Source organism: Lampetra planeri, chromosome 46, assembly GCF_965212315.1.
Source record: "Lampetra planeri chromosome 46, kcLamPlan1.2.h2, whole genome shotgun sequence".
NCBI lineage: Eukaryota > Metazoa > Chordata > Hyperoartia > Petromyzontiformes > Petromyzontidae > Lampetra > Lampetra planeri.
The window spans coordinates 3501935-3517956 of record NC_136152.1 but is presented as its reverse complement, the minus strand read 5'-3'; the positions used below and the strand labels follow the sequence as shown (position 1 = coordinate 3517956).

The 16022-nt window shown below is 52.5% G+C and overlaps 1 protein-coding gene across 3 annotated transcripts in view; it reads left to right on the top strand.

Moving 5' to 3' along the window:
- LOC144733327 (nuclear factor 1 A-type-like) overlaps nucleotides 1–16022 on the top strand; it is a 101244-nt gene that overhangs the window by 59109 nt on the left and 26113 nt on the right. For all 3 annotated transcript variants that reach the window (XM_078615169.1, XM_078615168.1, XM_078615170.1), the window contains 5 exons: nucleotides 6666–6734; nucleotides 9532–9606; nucleotides 11018–11129; nucleotides 12065–12180; nucleotides 14413–14526. In XM_078615169.1, coding sequence (XP_078471295.1) covers nucleotides 6666–6734; nucleotides 9532–9606; nucleotides 11018–11129; nucleotides 12065–12180; nucleotides 14413–14526 — 486 coding nt within the window. The remainder of the gene's footprint in view (nucleotides 1–6665; nucleotides 6735–9531; nucleotides 9607–11017; nucleotides 11130–12064; nucleotides 12181–14412; nucleotides 14527–16022) is intronic.

The following is a 16022-nucleotide window of genomic DNA, read 5'->3' as shown; positions in this document are numbered from 1 at the left end:
CAATGGAGGCTGCTGTACTTCAGGGTCTGGTTTCTCATCTTCTTGATATGTTTCCTTCTCCATATATGTCATTATCTTCTCTCTTTCCATCTGAAATGAAGACTAGTGAATGGGGACTTTTATCCTGACGATCAGTGCCCTATTCACCTGGGTTTTTCATGAGATGGATGTCTGGGTTTGTTGGTGTTCATGCCGTGTGAACTAAACTATACCATAAACTATTTTTATTTTACCAGGTAAGGCCCACTGAGCCATATAACCCGGCCACAAATAATAGCTCCACGAAGTGGCTAATTACGTGGAAATGTATAGCAGCCAATACTCGTGATGTTGATTCTTCATGTGGAGGCAAAAACCGGAGGGCCCAGAGAAAAAGCTACACAAACACGGGGAAAACACGTACACTCCAAATCTACAGGCATCAGGGTCTGGATCGAACGCACGACCGCCTGCATACCAGGCGAGGGAGTTAACAGCTCGCCACTGTCGTGGCCCTGTATGAGTATGTCCCAACTGAATAGACCGACTCATTCATAGCTGGTTATTTTCATGGCCAGCTTCTGTGCAAGTGTCAAGGACTGCATCACTGAGCCGAACACACAATGACTTATTCCTCACACTGATCCAAAATGTAGTGCCCCCAATTTCGAATTTTAGACTTTTGATTCAAGAATTGGGGACTCAACCCAAATACACAAATACACACACGTGCATGCACATACACAAAGACAATGATGCTTCCCAATAGCCTTTAGCAGAGTAATTGGGCAGGTGCTGCTCACGTGCACCTATGAAGCCTGGCACGGCACACGAGGGGGTGGGTGGCTAACACCACGCCCGGCCGCCTTTGTCTCCCCGGTGCTGATGTATGTAAAAAGATGGTCAACACCAGTGACGTTTATCTGAACCGGTCATCGGCCTCCTCTAGGTCGACTGCCTCAAATGACTACCTGGTGCGGTGTGTAAACATCGCCACTGGGGAGACAAAGGCGGCCGGGAGTGGTGCTGGCCCCCCACCCCCTCGTGTGCCATTGCCGGCCTTCATAGATGCTCGCTAACAGCACTTGCTCCTACAGTCTGTTTAGGCTATACGGGGGATCTTTGTCTTTGTTGTGTATCTACGTGCGTCTTTATGCGCGTGTGTGTGACTGTTTCGGTGTGGGTTCATCTGCTTGCGTGTCTGCGTGTTATTACATAATAGGCCGGTACCTCTTGCCAATGTTCACGCCTTGTTGTCAGTCAGCGCGAGTCAATACGTGGCAGGCATTACCACCATCATCATCGTCGTCGTCGTCGTCGTCTGCTCATCTTGCCGAGCCAGGGGATAGCCGATGTAACACGGAGTGGGCTTTCGCGACTAATCTTATCCATGGAGGTTTTTTCTGGGTTGGATCGCGTAAATGTAAATGTGTCGTTAACCCACCACCACCCGACACGGCCAATTCGTAAGTTTTGTCGCGTGAACAGAACGTGCCGATGAGTTGCCGCTTCGGCACACCGGCTGTGTGTGTTGGAGAGTAAACCCACCGCAACGTTTACCATTCCAGTACTGTGACGTTTCGCCGGCGTTTACAACAACAGCGAGCAGCCTCGTCAGGCGATCCGCCAGGCGATAAGCCCGCCTCATGAGCGGCGTGGAGCAACGGCCTTGACACCACAGTCTCCGAGTCCGGTCAGGGGACCACTCGTGAAAGATGGGCCACCACCGCGGCCTGCCACTGATCGCGACCCCGCGACATGTGGGTTGTTTGGTCACTTTAGCCCCGAGGTGCGGAGGAGGTTCGGCTGCAGGCATTCGGAAGCTCGCTTGCATGATCCATCTTGGCTTTAATCAGGCTGGATTGTGTGAGGGGCTCACACAGATGCTTGAAAGTTCTGGATGCAGTCCAATCGGCAAGTTCCTGCGGCTGGTGAGCATGGGACATGTAGCCCGGATACTGAGGAACGGCATGCCCAAACAGCTCCTGTTTGGCCAGATAGAGGGTTATAAATGGGCATGGCACAGATTGAAAATGAGATGTGCTAACCCGGGAGATGTGCGAACTTACTGACGACTTTCACGAGCATTGTCACGATTGGCCTCTGTGGAGGAGGCTCGTGATGGACGCTACTTGGGAGTTAGAGGCAATCGCCCTCCAGCAACAAAGGTGGATGGAGGAGCGACGCTCACCAATGAGTGGAGCCGCCGGGTGGCACCTAGGCATAACGGGTAGCGCAGGTGATACATCTGCCAGTTGTCTCAGTCAACCCATAACACGTGGCTCTGTCCTGTGACCTCCTGCCATCGAGCCTTTGACACTTCACGCGATTTTAAAGTAGACCCAACGCGGTACAAGTGGCGTGGTGAAGTCACCGCCACTTGGTGGCGAATGGCGTCTGTTATTGTCGGTGTTGTTGTTGGTGTGTGTTTGTCTTTGCTTTGTACGTCGGTGCGGTGGGTGGCAAGGCTGTAGCAGTCCCAAAATGTTTGGAGAGAGCAGATTCGAGGCGCGTTATCCGCGAGTAGCTCGCTCGCCCCGTAAGCACAGCGACGATGTTTAGGGTTAGGCGCACAAAGAAAATAAGATAACGATCAGCTCCCTTTTAGCGTGGGGTCAGTGGCAGGGTCAAGTGCCGCGCGCGAGCCCCAATCCCCCTGGCGGGTGAGAGGGCCGAGGAGTCAGCCGCACACCCTCACGGCCACTCGGGGAAAACCTCTCGCGACGTCCGCGCACCTTTGCTCGGAGCGCCCGGCCCCCGCTGAGTCAGTCTCGAGGAAGTCGTCGCTGGCTACTCGCGTCACTTCGAGCACCCAGCGGTGGTTGGGTCATCTTCCAAACGGGGGGGGGGGGGGGGTTCTTAATGGCTGCGTCAGAGTCAGGCTTTTTAAAAGTTCAGTTCGTTGATGGCCCTCGGCCCGCTTACGCACCCACGGATGCGCAAACGCGTCGTAACGTTTTGGCTTTATGCTTATTTCTAACCTTGTTCAGCTCTTAAGATCTAATTCAGAACATTAGCGTGAAGTGAGCCCAGCTACGTGTCTGTACATTTATGCAGCTTCGTCGAGAACATATGGTAAGTTCGATCAATGCCCCAGGGGGGGTTGGGTGGAGGGGATACTGTACGTGCAACGTTTCTCGAATGGAGAAATGAGAGGAAAATGATGGAAAGGTAACGGAAGAACGGAACCGAGGGGGGTCGTGAGAGATGAGGGTGGGGGGGGGGCTACATCAGGGCCTCGACGCTGCACGCAGCGGCGTCTGTTTTCACAGGGGGCGGCGGGGAGAGGGGAGGAGAAGCGGGTCAGAGTGGGGGTGGCTGCCACACGCAGAAGTCACGAGATTTAAGGGAGACTTGAGCTCATTTCCATGTAGAGGCCGCGGAGATTGTAGAGGTGAGAGGGGAGGGATTCCAAGTGGGGGTGGCCACACGCAGAAGTCACGAGATTTCCCGGCACCCTTGAGCTGATCTAGATTTAGAGATAATTCATAAACCTGGAATGTAATTTCTAGGTAGTGGAATTGGAATATGTGGGTGATGTCGACACGATTATGGGGGTGGGTGAGGAGTAGGGGACGCGGGGAGGTGAGGGAGGTGAGGGAGACGGGGAGGTGAGAGACACTGGGAGGGGGTCATCTGATAGTTTGCGTAACTACTGTCATGCCTATTGCTGGAAAATAAAATAAAAATCAGTTTCAAATATGGGCCTCCAAAAGTGACGGCAGAGGTTGATTGGTTTTACTCACAGGCCAGCTCAGCCTACGGTTCTAAATCGCGTCGAGTCTCATGGTAAATACTTACACATGCAGATAAAAACCCTCAATACATTAGCCATTAATACCGTGGCCTTAATAGGAGATATATGGCCCTTAATTTTAGCACAGTTATGTGAGATGAGGAAGGGGCATTGCCTGAAACGTTGACTATTCGATATTTAATTTTAGGGCTGAATATTTGACGAACGCATTTTGTGTTGATTAGTATTTGTGCTCGTGCACCACTGCCAACGCAGCAGCAGCAGCACTCACCAAATGATTTGTTACAAATATCCGATTGCCATCATCGTGAGTGTGCCACCACAGCCGGTGGAGAGCCGTCTGCGCGCACTGCAGAGGTCGCAAACGGGTTTTGATTCCTTACTCTACCCGTACCCCTACCCGGCCGGGTACAGGTAGGGTACGGGTGTCGGGTACCTGATTGCGACCTCTGGGATGAAGCCATGTTGCAGGCGCGGGTGGGTTGATTCTAGGAACTTGAATTGTGAGAAGAGACAAGGCGTTGGGAAATGAGTGACAAACGGTGACTCACCAGTGACTCACGGTCTACCCGTACCCGTACCCGTACCCGGCCGCACCAGGGTCGCAAACGGCTACCCGTACCCGGCCGGGTACGGGTAGCCGGGTATCGGGTAGGGTACGGGTATCGGGTACCCGGTTGCGACCTCTGACGCACTGATATGTGGGGCGTGGGGGGGGGACCTATGTCATGGATCCTATTATCCGCGATTTTACTTCGCTTATCCGCGGGCTTAATACATCACAGATGAGCCCAAGGGTCATAGGATTAGCTTGCCGTGTGGCTGCTCTCGTCCGTAGATGCATCGCGGATAATGGGAGTATCGACATACCGTCTCGTAGACGTGTTAGCAAGCCGAAACGCGATGCATTGTGGGTAAAATTGTGGACAATCACGGATAATGGGGAGAAATAGAGCGGAAGATAAGAGGAGTTTTTCAGACCCTTTATCAGCCACGGAGAATAGGAGTCGCGGGTTATAGGGCATGGATAAAAGGAGCTATCCTTTATACTGATGCTTATGCGTACACAAAGACAAAGCTTACCGTGTAGCCTTAACCGGCTGTTGGGGTAAGTGCTGTTAGCGAGCAGCACCTATGAAGGCCGGCACGGCACACGCGAGGGGGTGGGCGTCCAGCACCACGCTCGGCCGCCTTTGTCTCCCCAGTGGCGATGTTTTCACACCGCACCAGGTACTCATTTGAGGCCTCGTCGACCTAGAAAAGGCCCAGGACCGGTTCAGATAATCATCAATGGTGTTGGCCGTGAATGGGAATCGAACTTAGGTCGCTGGGTTTGTAGTACAGCACGCTAACCGCTGCACCACCACTCGTGCACACACAGACACGCAGACACGCTAAGCCCTCGCTCCGATATCCCTTTGTCTGTTTTTATGAAATGCCTCTTGGTTGTGCCCAATGTACGAATGTTTCATTTTTCACCCAGTTTTTTTCAGTTATTTAATTGTGCGTGCATGCGTTTGTGGGGAGCGGTAGGGTAGAGTTGGCATACTCTTTGGATCTTTCGGTAAAGTCACGTAGGTCGAAAAATAATAGATCACGACGTTTCGCTCGCAGCACAGGCAATCGTCTTCAGGTGAGAGTTAGCAAACTTCGCTCTGAAGCCGGCCACCTGAGGTTCGATTCCTGCTCTTGACCAACAACAGTGGTGAATGTTTAAACCGGTCCTGGGCCTCTTCTAGATCGACTAAGAATTAAATGACGACAGTATCTGCTGTGGCCTGTAAATATTATCATGAGGAGACAAAGGCGGCCGGGCCTGCTGTTGGTCACCCGTCCCCTCATGTGCCTTGCTGGACTTCATAGGCGGTCGCTGACAGCGCTTGCCCCAACAGCAATATGTTTAGAACCTAAATGCCAATGTTGAGGTCTGCCAGCCACGACAGGGCTTCAGGAGAGAGTTTTTTTCTTATTGGTTCTTTCGGTAAAGTCACGTAGAAGGGAAATAATAAAATAATAAAAGTAAAACATAATAAAATAATTCTTACGACGTTTCGGCCACAACGCAAGCAGCCGTCCTCAGGTGAAGAACAGGTCTGTCGGAAAGACAGCGTCTGAATGTCTTTCTGACAGACCTGTTCTTCACCTGAGGACGGCTGCTTGCGTTGTGGCCGAAACGTCGTAAGAATTATTTTATTATGTTTTATTTTTATTATTTTATTATTTCCCTTCTACGTGACTTTACCGAAAGAACCAAGAAGATGAATCCCTGCAGTCACGAAAGCTTTAAATCGAAAAAGAGAGAGTTTTTGTTTACTTTTTCTATTCTTCCATTGAAGGAGCCTTTCACAGCATTAAGTAAGGGGGCTGTACTTGGCGTGGTAATTAGTGCATTGCGCAATCAACCCAGCAACCTGAATTCGATTCCCAGTGGCGGCCTACATCTGAACTGGTCTTGGTCCTCCCCTAGGTCGACTCAGCCTTGAATGAGCGCCTGGTGCTGTGGGTGAACGTCAGCACTGTGGAGACAAAGGCGGCCGGGCGTGGTGCCGTCTATCCCACACCCTCTGCCATGACGATATCACGTGCCAGATGCGCGCGCCCCTCCTTCAGCCAGCAACGGGGAAACATTTTCACCAGGGAATAATCATGGTCACGACTCCCATCTAAACGTTTATGGTGTCTCCTCCGTGAATCTCTCTCTCTCTCACCCAGACGCCAGAGAGTAATTCCTGCAGTCACGAAAGCTCCAAATTAAGTTTTATCCCACACCCCTTCGCGTCCCACAGTGCCCGCCCTTCGTAGGTGCTGCTCGCTAACAGCGTTTGCCCCAACGGTCTGTTGAAGGCGATACGGGGGGCGGGGGGGAGCTTTTGTCTCTTTGTGCTTGTGTGTGTGCGTGACTCCATGTGTCTGGTTTGTGTCCGTCTAGCGGAGTCGCGGCACCTCGGAGCGAGTCCCGGAAGGAGGGAGGGCGACATGAAGGGCCCCATGGAAAACGGTAAATTGGTTTGCCCGTTTGAATAAGCGTAACAAACCCTTGTTAGTTGTCCTCGCCCCCCCCCGCACCTACGATTGGTACGGCGCGAAAGACGTTCGCCGCACGTGTACGTACGTGGGATGCTGCGGCGGCGTCAACGCGAGAACGCTGGACTCGCAATCCGGAGGTCCGCCCAGCAGCGGCGTAGACCTGCACGCCGCAGTTAGTCGAGCGGCGGGGCAAAGTGTGGGTGCTCACGCCTCCTTTCAAGACGTCCGGCCGGCGTGGATGAGTAGGCCAAAATACCCTCCTGAGCTCACTCGCTCGCGTGGGAGTTCTTCCGCCAGCAGGGGCACGTCGCAAAAAAGTGTGCGGGACTGCACCTTTACCTTCGCATTTATCGCAGTTGTGTGCCGTGACGATATCACGTGCCAGATGCGCGCGCCCCTCCTTCAGCCGGCAACGGGGAAACATTTTCACCAGGGAATAATCATGGTCACGACTCCCATCTAGACGTTTATGGTGTCTCCTCCGTGGATCTCTCTCTCTCTCTCACCCGGATGCCAGACAGCGACTCCTTGCTGTGTGCGACTGCCACCTTATTCTAAGGCCATCAAAAGCTGTCGGCCCAAATTCGCCGAGGATTAAATTTCACGCTGTCTCGTATTTGTTTTGTGCCGTCAGTGGTGACCAGGCTGAGATCATTCAACTCGCCACAGTTGAGAACCCAGTTTAATCACGGGCGTCCGAAGCCCACTTTCAAAACCCAGGAGCTTGGCGGTCTTGGCCCAGTGTATCTGACGCAGCCATGACCATCCACCTAGCCGTGCTGCCGACTCTGATGCATCGCTGTAATATGCTTACAGTCGCTTAAACCTTTTAGTTTCATAACCGAGTGAATAAGTCACGGTGGCAAGTCTGTTTTGGACAGAAACTTGTTAGCAAATGGTTTCACAAACGTTTGCAAACATGAACACGTGTACATTGCATAAAAACACGATGTGCTTGGAATCGCTCGTGATATCAGGAGTTGAGGGGGGGGGGGTGTTTTGACGCACTGCACTGTGAGCCAGGCAACCTGAGTTCAGTTCCTAATCTCACGGCTCACATCAGTGGCGAGTAATTGGGATCCTCGGATGGAGGAATGCGCATTATAAATTATTATATCTGAACCGGTCATGGTCCCGCCATTCTCCCCACTTCCACCAACCTGCACTGACCAGCGTGGTGAGGTCTGGTCCAACCACCGTCATGACGGACATGGGATGGGGAAGCTTTCAGCTTTCTATCATTCTTATCTGGAATGGCCCATACAGGATTTTTTTTTTTAAAGCGGCTTTGATAAATCAGAATCTTTATTTAGACTGTAAGAATCCGATGAGCTATGAAGCTCTTTGTAGGTGCTGGTCAGAAAGTCACAACAACAAACATAACAAAAAAAAAACAATAGGAGTGCAAAGTATACGAAAGCTAAGCAAGTCACTAAATATTAAAAATATATATAAAGTGTCTCAGGAAGTTAATGTTTATGCCGCAGCTCTGAAAACCAACGCAGTTGAATTCCTGGGTGCCAGCAAGCGTTGCCACCTGTGAGCTTACACACAGAAACGGGGCACCTCGTGAGAAGGAGACAAATCATCGCACGTGATGCATTTATTGTTATTGCTAGTATTATGATTGTGAACGACGCAAATGATAAAATCCACGAAAGGACGGAAAATATTCCCAGGACAGCAGCAACCTCTTATAACGATCCTGGGAAAACAGGTGGCAACGCCGGCCCGCCCGCCCGCCTTAGTCAATCCTCGAGTTGAAGAGGGTATTACATTTGCATGGCGAATAATGGTTTAGGGCCCCAGCCATCAACAATAGCACAAAGAAACTCATTGTATTGAGACAATGACCTTGGTTTTACACTCACTGTGGGCAAGCCCATCTTTGAGAGCTTAATAAGCACGGAGCAAAACACACAGCTCAGCTCAGCTGTGTGGTTTAGCATTTGGACAACCGGTTAGGGGTGTAATCCGTTCATCACAAACGTACAATTTAATAAATTGTCTTTTAAGGGGGTAGGCGCAATGTAAAGATGTAAAAATAAACTGTAGCTAATATTTCAAAGGTTGTCTGTTCAATGCCATCTCTTGGCAGGGCAGGCAACAGAATAGTTTTTTTAATTACCCCCTCCGCCCGCCCCCTCCCCAACCCAAAAAAATTTAATTGGTGGAGAAAAGTGTGGGTAGCTCGCTGCTTTTCCACGCCATGTGGCCAGTGTGAACTAGTGGGTTGAATGATCCTTTGGGAGGTCTGTCTAGAGCTCCTTCCAGCGGGGGGCCCTTCCTGCAAGCAGTGGCGTGAGCGAGCAATTTCAGGGCTGCGCCTTCACCAAACCGCCCACAGTGCGCACACTGTCATGAAATCTCAGAAGCTAAGCCGGTTTCAGCCTGGATATTGCTATAAATGCTTAAAAATGTGTTAGAGGCTGCTGCTGCCGGGCAGAAAAATCAATGGCTGAGCTGTATGATGCTGCAACGCCTATCTTACGCTTCCCATCTTCACCAACCCGCTCTGACCAGCGCGGTGAAGTACGGTCAAATAACCACCCCCCCCCCCACTTCCCGTGACTCGCGTGGATGTGGGGAGGCCTTCATCCAGCAGTGGATGGACACGGGGCCTCTCTGCGCGTGTAACGCCGCATTCCTTTAATCGACGTGTCGTAAAAAAAAGTTGAGAAATGGGGGAGAGGGAGGGAGGGGCAGGGAGGCAGGGATTTTTTTAATTTCTTGGCCGAGATCTAACGCCAGCTGTGTCGGATTTTCAGGGCACCTGGGCCTCAGCGATCTCTTCACGACATCTGGGGTCTTTGACGTCATGGAGCTCGTTCAAGTCTCCAAGAGTGAGTGTGTCGGTGATGGTGGCCGAGCCGTCCGTGTGCTGCTGCAGCCCCCGTTGCCGCCGGCGACCCCCGCCTGCCCGCCAGCCCGCCCGCCTGCCCGCCAGCCCGCCCTCCTGCCCCCGCCGCTGCGTTAAAAATTAATAACGGCAAAGACAAAGGGGGGTGTGCGACAATGGCGCGTAGTCATGGGGTCTCCACGGCCGACTGTGCAAAGTGTACGGGGTGTAAGCCTTTAATTATAGCGCGCGCGTGCGTGCGTGCGTGCGCGCGCATACATCACGGGGAGCGGGGAGCGCGCCGGGCGACGGCGGACGAACGCCGCGACCCCGAGTTCCCGTTGCCGGCCACGGCTGCCGACGTCGGGTGGCGGAGCGACGTCAAAAGCGATCCTCGTCCCTACCCTGGGTCGGCTCGGCCTCAGTTGCGCTGCGAAGAAGCGTCGGGGAGACGAGAGATGCTCGCTCGCTCGCCCGCGGGACTGGCCCCCCACAGCGGTCTCGAGAGAGGTGGCCGTACGCGGGCGACGTTTTGTCTTTCCCGCATGTCCGTGTGCGTGCACGTTCGTACACGTTTGTGCCACAGTGCCCGTGCGCCTCAGCGCGTGCGCGTGTTCACGAGCGTGCGCTCCGGACCCGGCGGCACGAGTACGATTCCCGCTCACGGCCAACACCAGTTATGATTGTCTGAACCGGTCCTGGGTCTTCCCTAGGTCCACTCGGCCTCAAATGAGCACCTGGTGCGGTGTGTAAACATCGCGGCCTGGCGTGGTGCTGGCCACCCACCCCTTCGTGCGCCGGCCTTCGTATGTGCGACTCGCTAGCAGCACTTGCCCCAACAGTCTATTAAGGCTACACGGGGGAGCTTTGTCTTTGTATCGTGAGAGCCGTTGCACAGTGGTTAATTCACTGCATTATGATCCCATCATCGCGAGTTTCAACTCCCAGTCGCGTAAAAATATCAGCGGTTGTCACGGGCTGTCTGCGATTGTTCCGCACCTTACCTGTGTCGACAACGTGGCCTTTACGAGTACCCGGTGCAGTGTTTGTGTGTTTGAGCACCAACATCGCCAGACGTAGACACGAGCCACGCACTCCCATCGTGCGCCGCCATGCTGACCGTGACAGCTGCTTGCTGCCGGCGCTAGGGGCGAGCGCCGACCAACGAGGGGTCTCTCTCGACGTGCGCACGTGTTTCTGCGTCTTTCCGCATCTCCATTAAGCCTCTGTGTGTGCGTGTGTGTGGTTGCGTTGTCCATGATTTTGTCTCTTGTTGTGTTCTTCTCTTTGTGCCCGTCTCGTCTCTGTTTGACATTTGTGTCTCTTTCTCTGTGTATGTTTCTCTCTTCCTATCCACGTCTGTCCTTGTGCATGTCTGCCTGCTCCATGCGTCTCTCCCCACGCTCTCCACGCAGCTCCCATCGCGTCAGTCGGAGTGACTGGCTTCAGTCTGCCCACAGGCATGGAGGCCCCGTCCTTCCTGGCCTCCATGGCACAGGTCCGGCCAACGCACCTGGGTCCCAGCAGGTGCCTTCTTAACTCCCACACCTCACACCACACACACACCTACACACACCACACACCACACCTATACATACACACCACACACACACCTACACACACCACACCTATACATACACACTACACACACCTACACACATACCTACACACCACACACACCTACACACACCACACACACACCTCACACCACACACATACCTACACATACCAACACACACCTACACACACCACAAGCTCGCATGTGTTCGTGTGTGTGCACGCATTGTGGGGAGGAGCTGTGTAGTGGTTATCGCAATGCGCCACAAACTCGCACACCCGAGTTTGATTTATACTCACAGCCAACATCGGTGACGAATATTTGAACCAGTCCTGCGCTTCCTCTAGGTCGACTCAGCCTTGAATTAATACCTGGCGCAGTGTCTAAATGTCATCACCGGATCGACAAAGTCGGCCGGGCACGGTGCTGGCCACACGACTCAATTGTGTCCCGTGCCGGCCTCCGTAGCTGCTTGCTAGCGGCACTTGCCCCTCATAGTCCGTTAAAGGCTACACGAGGGAGCCATGACTTTACCTATGAGGCTGTGTGTGGAGGTGTGTTGCAGTGTGTAGAGGGGAGCGGTTCTGTAGCGTTCAGCGCTACGCTGCGCTACGCTGCACTACGAACCTGGCGACCCGAGTTTGATCCCCGCTCACGGCCAACGCCGGTGACGATCATTTGAACGGGTCCTGGGTCTACCTTAGGTCGACTCAGCCTCAAATGAGTCCCTGGTGCGATGTTTAAACATTGCCACGAAGGAGACAAAGGCGGCCGGGCGTGGTGCTGGCCACTCCCCCCCCACCCCTCGTATGCCGTGCCGGCCTTCATAGGTGCTGTTCGCTAACGGCACTTGCCCCAACAGTCTGTTAAGGCTACACGGGCGGGTCTTTGTCTTTGTATGCAGCGTGATGCAACACAAAGGCTCACCGATGGAGGAGATGGAGAGCCCCGGGGAGGAGTTCTACAGCCAGGAGCGCTCATCCACAGGCAGTGCCCACTCGGGGACGTGGCACAGCGAGGGTTCGTATCGGGAGCGGGATCCTGGGGCCTGAGATCGCGGGATGTCTGAAGCATGCTGGGGTTAGGGTGGTCTTGCGGTGCGAGGGCGAGCTGGGAAACGAACGGCTGGATCCATTTCTGCCGGATGGGAAGGCCGCGCTGTCAGTTGGTGGTCTCGGTAAATCGACCCGCGGCGTGTTCAACATTCAGCCCTTTTTGAGCCGTTTGTCTGGACAGGGCTGACTGAGAGGACTCTGCGTCGTGCATTGTGGTGGTCGCATGGGCACGCATCCCACGCTGTCATCCCGCTCTTCGTGAGCGTGTTCTTAAGTTCCGAGCAAAAACTCCCAGTTGTTGTGGGGGGGGGGGGATCGGCTGCTCGGATCTTGTTCCTCCACGTGCTTATCTTATTTAATATTTTCATATTCATCTCATGTTTCGTCTTATTCTATCATATTTATCTTATTTTGTCAGATTCATCTTATTTAATCTTGTTTTATCACGTGCTCATCTTATTCCTCCACGTGCTTCCATTGTGTCTGCCTCTTGCCGAGTCACATCCACTCCTCTCGTGTCTCATTCCACCGCATCCTTCCCACCACACCCTCAGTTCTCCCTCAACTCCTTCTGCCTTGCGCCGGCATCTGCCCGGCCCCTTCTCCATTGCGTGGTTTTGGTTCAAAGAACCACAGAAATGGCTGCGCGAGTAATCGCTTTGTGATGTCCTCTGCAGAAGCAGGTGAAATCCATTTTGATATCCCGTTGTCTTTTTGGACAAGTGAGAGCATCTCTGATGTCCGTGGTGAAGCTGTGATTTGTTGAGCTGTCACTTGAGGTGGGCCAGGTCGCTTCTGAAAAACAAGTTGATACCTCAGTGGGCTTTGCCTGGTAGGATGGGGATGGTTTAGCGGTTGTATTTGTTTGTGTTTGGGTGATTTGTTTACCTTGCTTGTACTTGGCACTGCTATCGTGTTTTTGTACTGCTTGTTGTTGTAACGTTCTTACCCCAAGCCCCTACTGGACATCTGTTAAAAAGAGGTTTATAGCGCATCGGATTCCTCCAGTCTAAATAAATATTCTGATTCTGATAAAACGCCAGCATCGTCAGTGTTAAGAGTCCATCCAGAAAATCTGGGGCAGTGTTCATCTTCCATTTACAGCTTTGAACTAGTGAGGGGAATTCCACGTTCCTGTGGCGGGGGCGAGTTTGCCCATAGTATGACCCCTTATAGACTTCTCACAAAGCGTTGCTCGGTTTATTCACCCCAGAGGGGGTGGCGTTGACCCCCTGGCTGACGTTCGAACTCACAACCTTCCCCTTGCAAGGCGCAGACTCTTAACCACGGCACTACTCAGGCACTTGCACACAGAGAAAGAGAGAGACAGCTGTTATTGGTTTTTCATTTGACCCATGAAGAAGTGATGCTGCTGTCAGTGTTGTTTCTGCACTTATCTCTTTACTCGATGGGAGTCTAACTACAAGGTGTAACATTGTGAATGTGGCTCTAAATTACAGATGATGACAACTCACTGAGCCTCCTGGAACATCAAATTAATGTTTGCTAAATAGGTTTTAACAAAAACAGCTGTTTTCTGTACATCCCCTCGTGTGCCGTGCCGGCCTTAACATAGGTGCTCGCTAAAAGCACTTGCCCCAACAGTATGTTAAAGGCTACACGGGGGATCTTTGTTTTTTGTCTCTATGTGGACGAAAGTCGTGGCACTGCGATTAGCGCACTGCAACACACCTGGCAATGTGGCACCCCGAGTTCACATCCTGGCCACGGCTTAATATGAGCGATGAATATCAGAACTGCTCCTGGACCTCCTCGATGTTGACTCAGCCTTAAAACGAGTACCTGTTGCAGTGTGCGAAACATCACCACTCGGTAACACTGGCCACCCCTCACAGAACCATGCTAGCAATCAGCGATACTCGCCAACAGCATGCTGCCCCAACAAAATTCGAGCTGTGTTTGTGTGTGCATGTGTAGGGGGGGGGCAGTAGTGTAGTGGTTAGGGTACTGCGCTACGAACCCGGCGACCAGGGTTCGATTCCCGCTCACGGCAAACATCAATGCTGAATATTGAAACTACTCGAATGAGTTCCTGGTGTGGTGTGTGAACATCAGCACTGGGGAGACAAAGACGGCTGGGCATGGTGTGGGGAACCCACCCATGCCGTGTCGGCCTTTGCAGGTGCAGGGGGGATCTTCGTACGTGGTAATAATCATGACACGTGTGTGGCTGCAGAAATGGGCTCCCCAAGCATGAAGAAAGCAGAGAAATGCACGTTCAGCCCCACCTCGCCTCAGCAGCCGTCGCTCTTCACCCAGCATCACAGGCCCGTCATCACCGCACCTCGCGGTGAGCCTCGGTTCAGTCTGTTGCTCCGTCTCCTGAAGTCCCAGCGTGTCCATTACCGTCACCACAAGTCATCAATTTAGTCTGGCAAATATTTGGTAGCGCTGCCGCCGCCGCTGTTACTTTGGCAGTGACTCAACACATTCATCAATAAAATAAGAGGTAATGATTCAGGTTCCTGGGACTTGTATAAGCGCTAAGCACTAATAAATGTGCGTTCCGAGTATTTGGCTGCTATACGTTTCCACGTGATAAGCAACTTGAGCTATTGTTTGTGGCCAGGTCGCTTCTGAAAAGGGCTACACAGTAGCTCAGTGTGCTTTACCTGGTAAAATAAATAAATAACAACCCCTCCTGAAAAAGAGTAATATGACTCATGGTGGCTGTCCTTGATAAATACGTTTTTAAAAGTTGAAATAAGCAATTCATAGCCGATCGCGTAGGGTCAATTCCCAAAATATCACGAGTGAGATTATCATGTGCAGCACGAGACTGTTACCCACAGGGATACGAGGCAGCACCCAAGCTAGCTGACCTGTCAAATCATTTTTATTGCAGTCCTTATTTATCTGTGGCTTTTATCTTTCGGTTCTCTGGTTTCCTCCTGTATGTCGGATTCTGTCCTTGCATATAGGCACATTTATTCAGGGGCTAAATGCCAATGTTGAAGCCTGCTGGTCACAAGACGGCTTGCGTCGTGTTGCTATTCCTCCGTTAAAGGAGCATGGATGACAGTGGTTTACTGTAGGGCCCATGCTTTGGCTTGCCTGGCCACAATCCCACGAAATGTGGCCTGTCTTGAATGCCTCTCTGCATTTCTGCGTACCTCTGTGTCTCTTTGGGTTTCCTGCCCTTACATTCACGAAGGAGACGTGCGTATCGGCCTGTCGATGTTATGATGCGGTTGGTGGTTACACCGCCCGTGTCTTCGAGGAAGATTGTCAAAGCGAGAGGAGGTGCGTTATTTGGGTTTCGAAGGAGGCGTTTATTCTGGACACGCAAGACGTGTGGTGACTGCTGGCGGGCGTAGCACCCCCATTCACCACCGCACCGGCTCGCTTTGTCTGACCCGCCCTGTGGTCCTCTCGTCGTCATGAGCGCCGCTTCTCCGCCGCACACACACACATACACGCTGTCTCTTACACACACGCACACGCTGTCTCTTACATACATACACACACTGTCTCTTACACACACACACGCACCGTCTCTTACACACACACATCGTCTCTTATACACACGCACACATGCTGCCTTTGACACACACACACACGCTGCCTTTGACACACACACACACACGCTGTCTCTTACACACACACACGTCGTCTCTCTTACACAGGCCGTCTCTGACACACACACGCCCCGCAAACACACGCACACACACACCCCGCACACACACATACACACGCTGTCTCTTACACACACGCCGTCTCTTACACACACACATCGTTTCTCTTACACCCACAGGCCGTCTCTGACACACACACGCCCCGCAAACA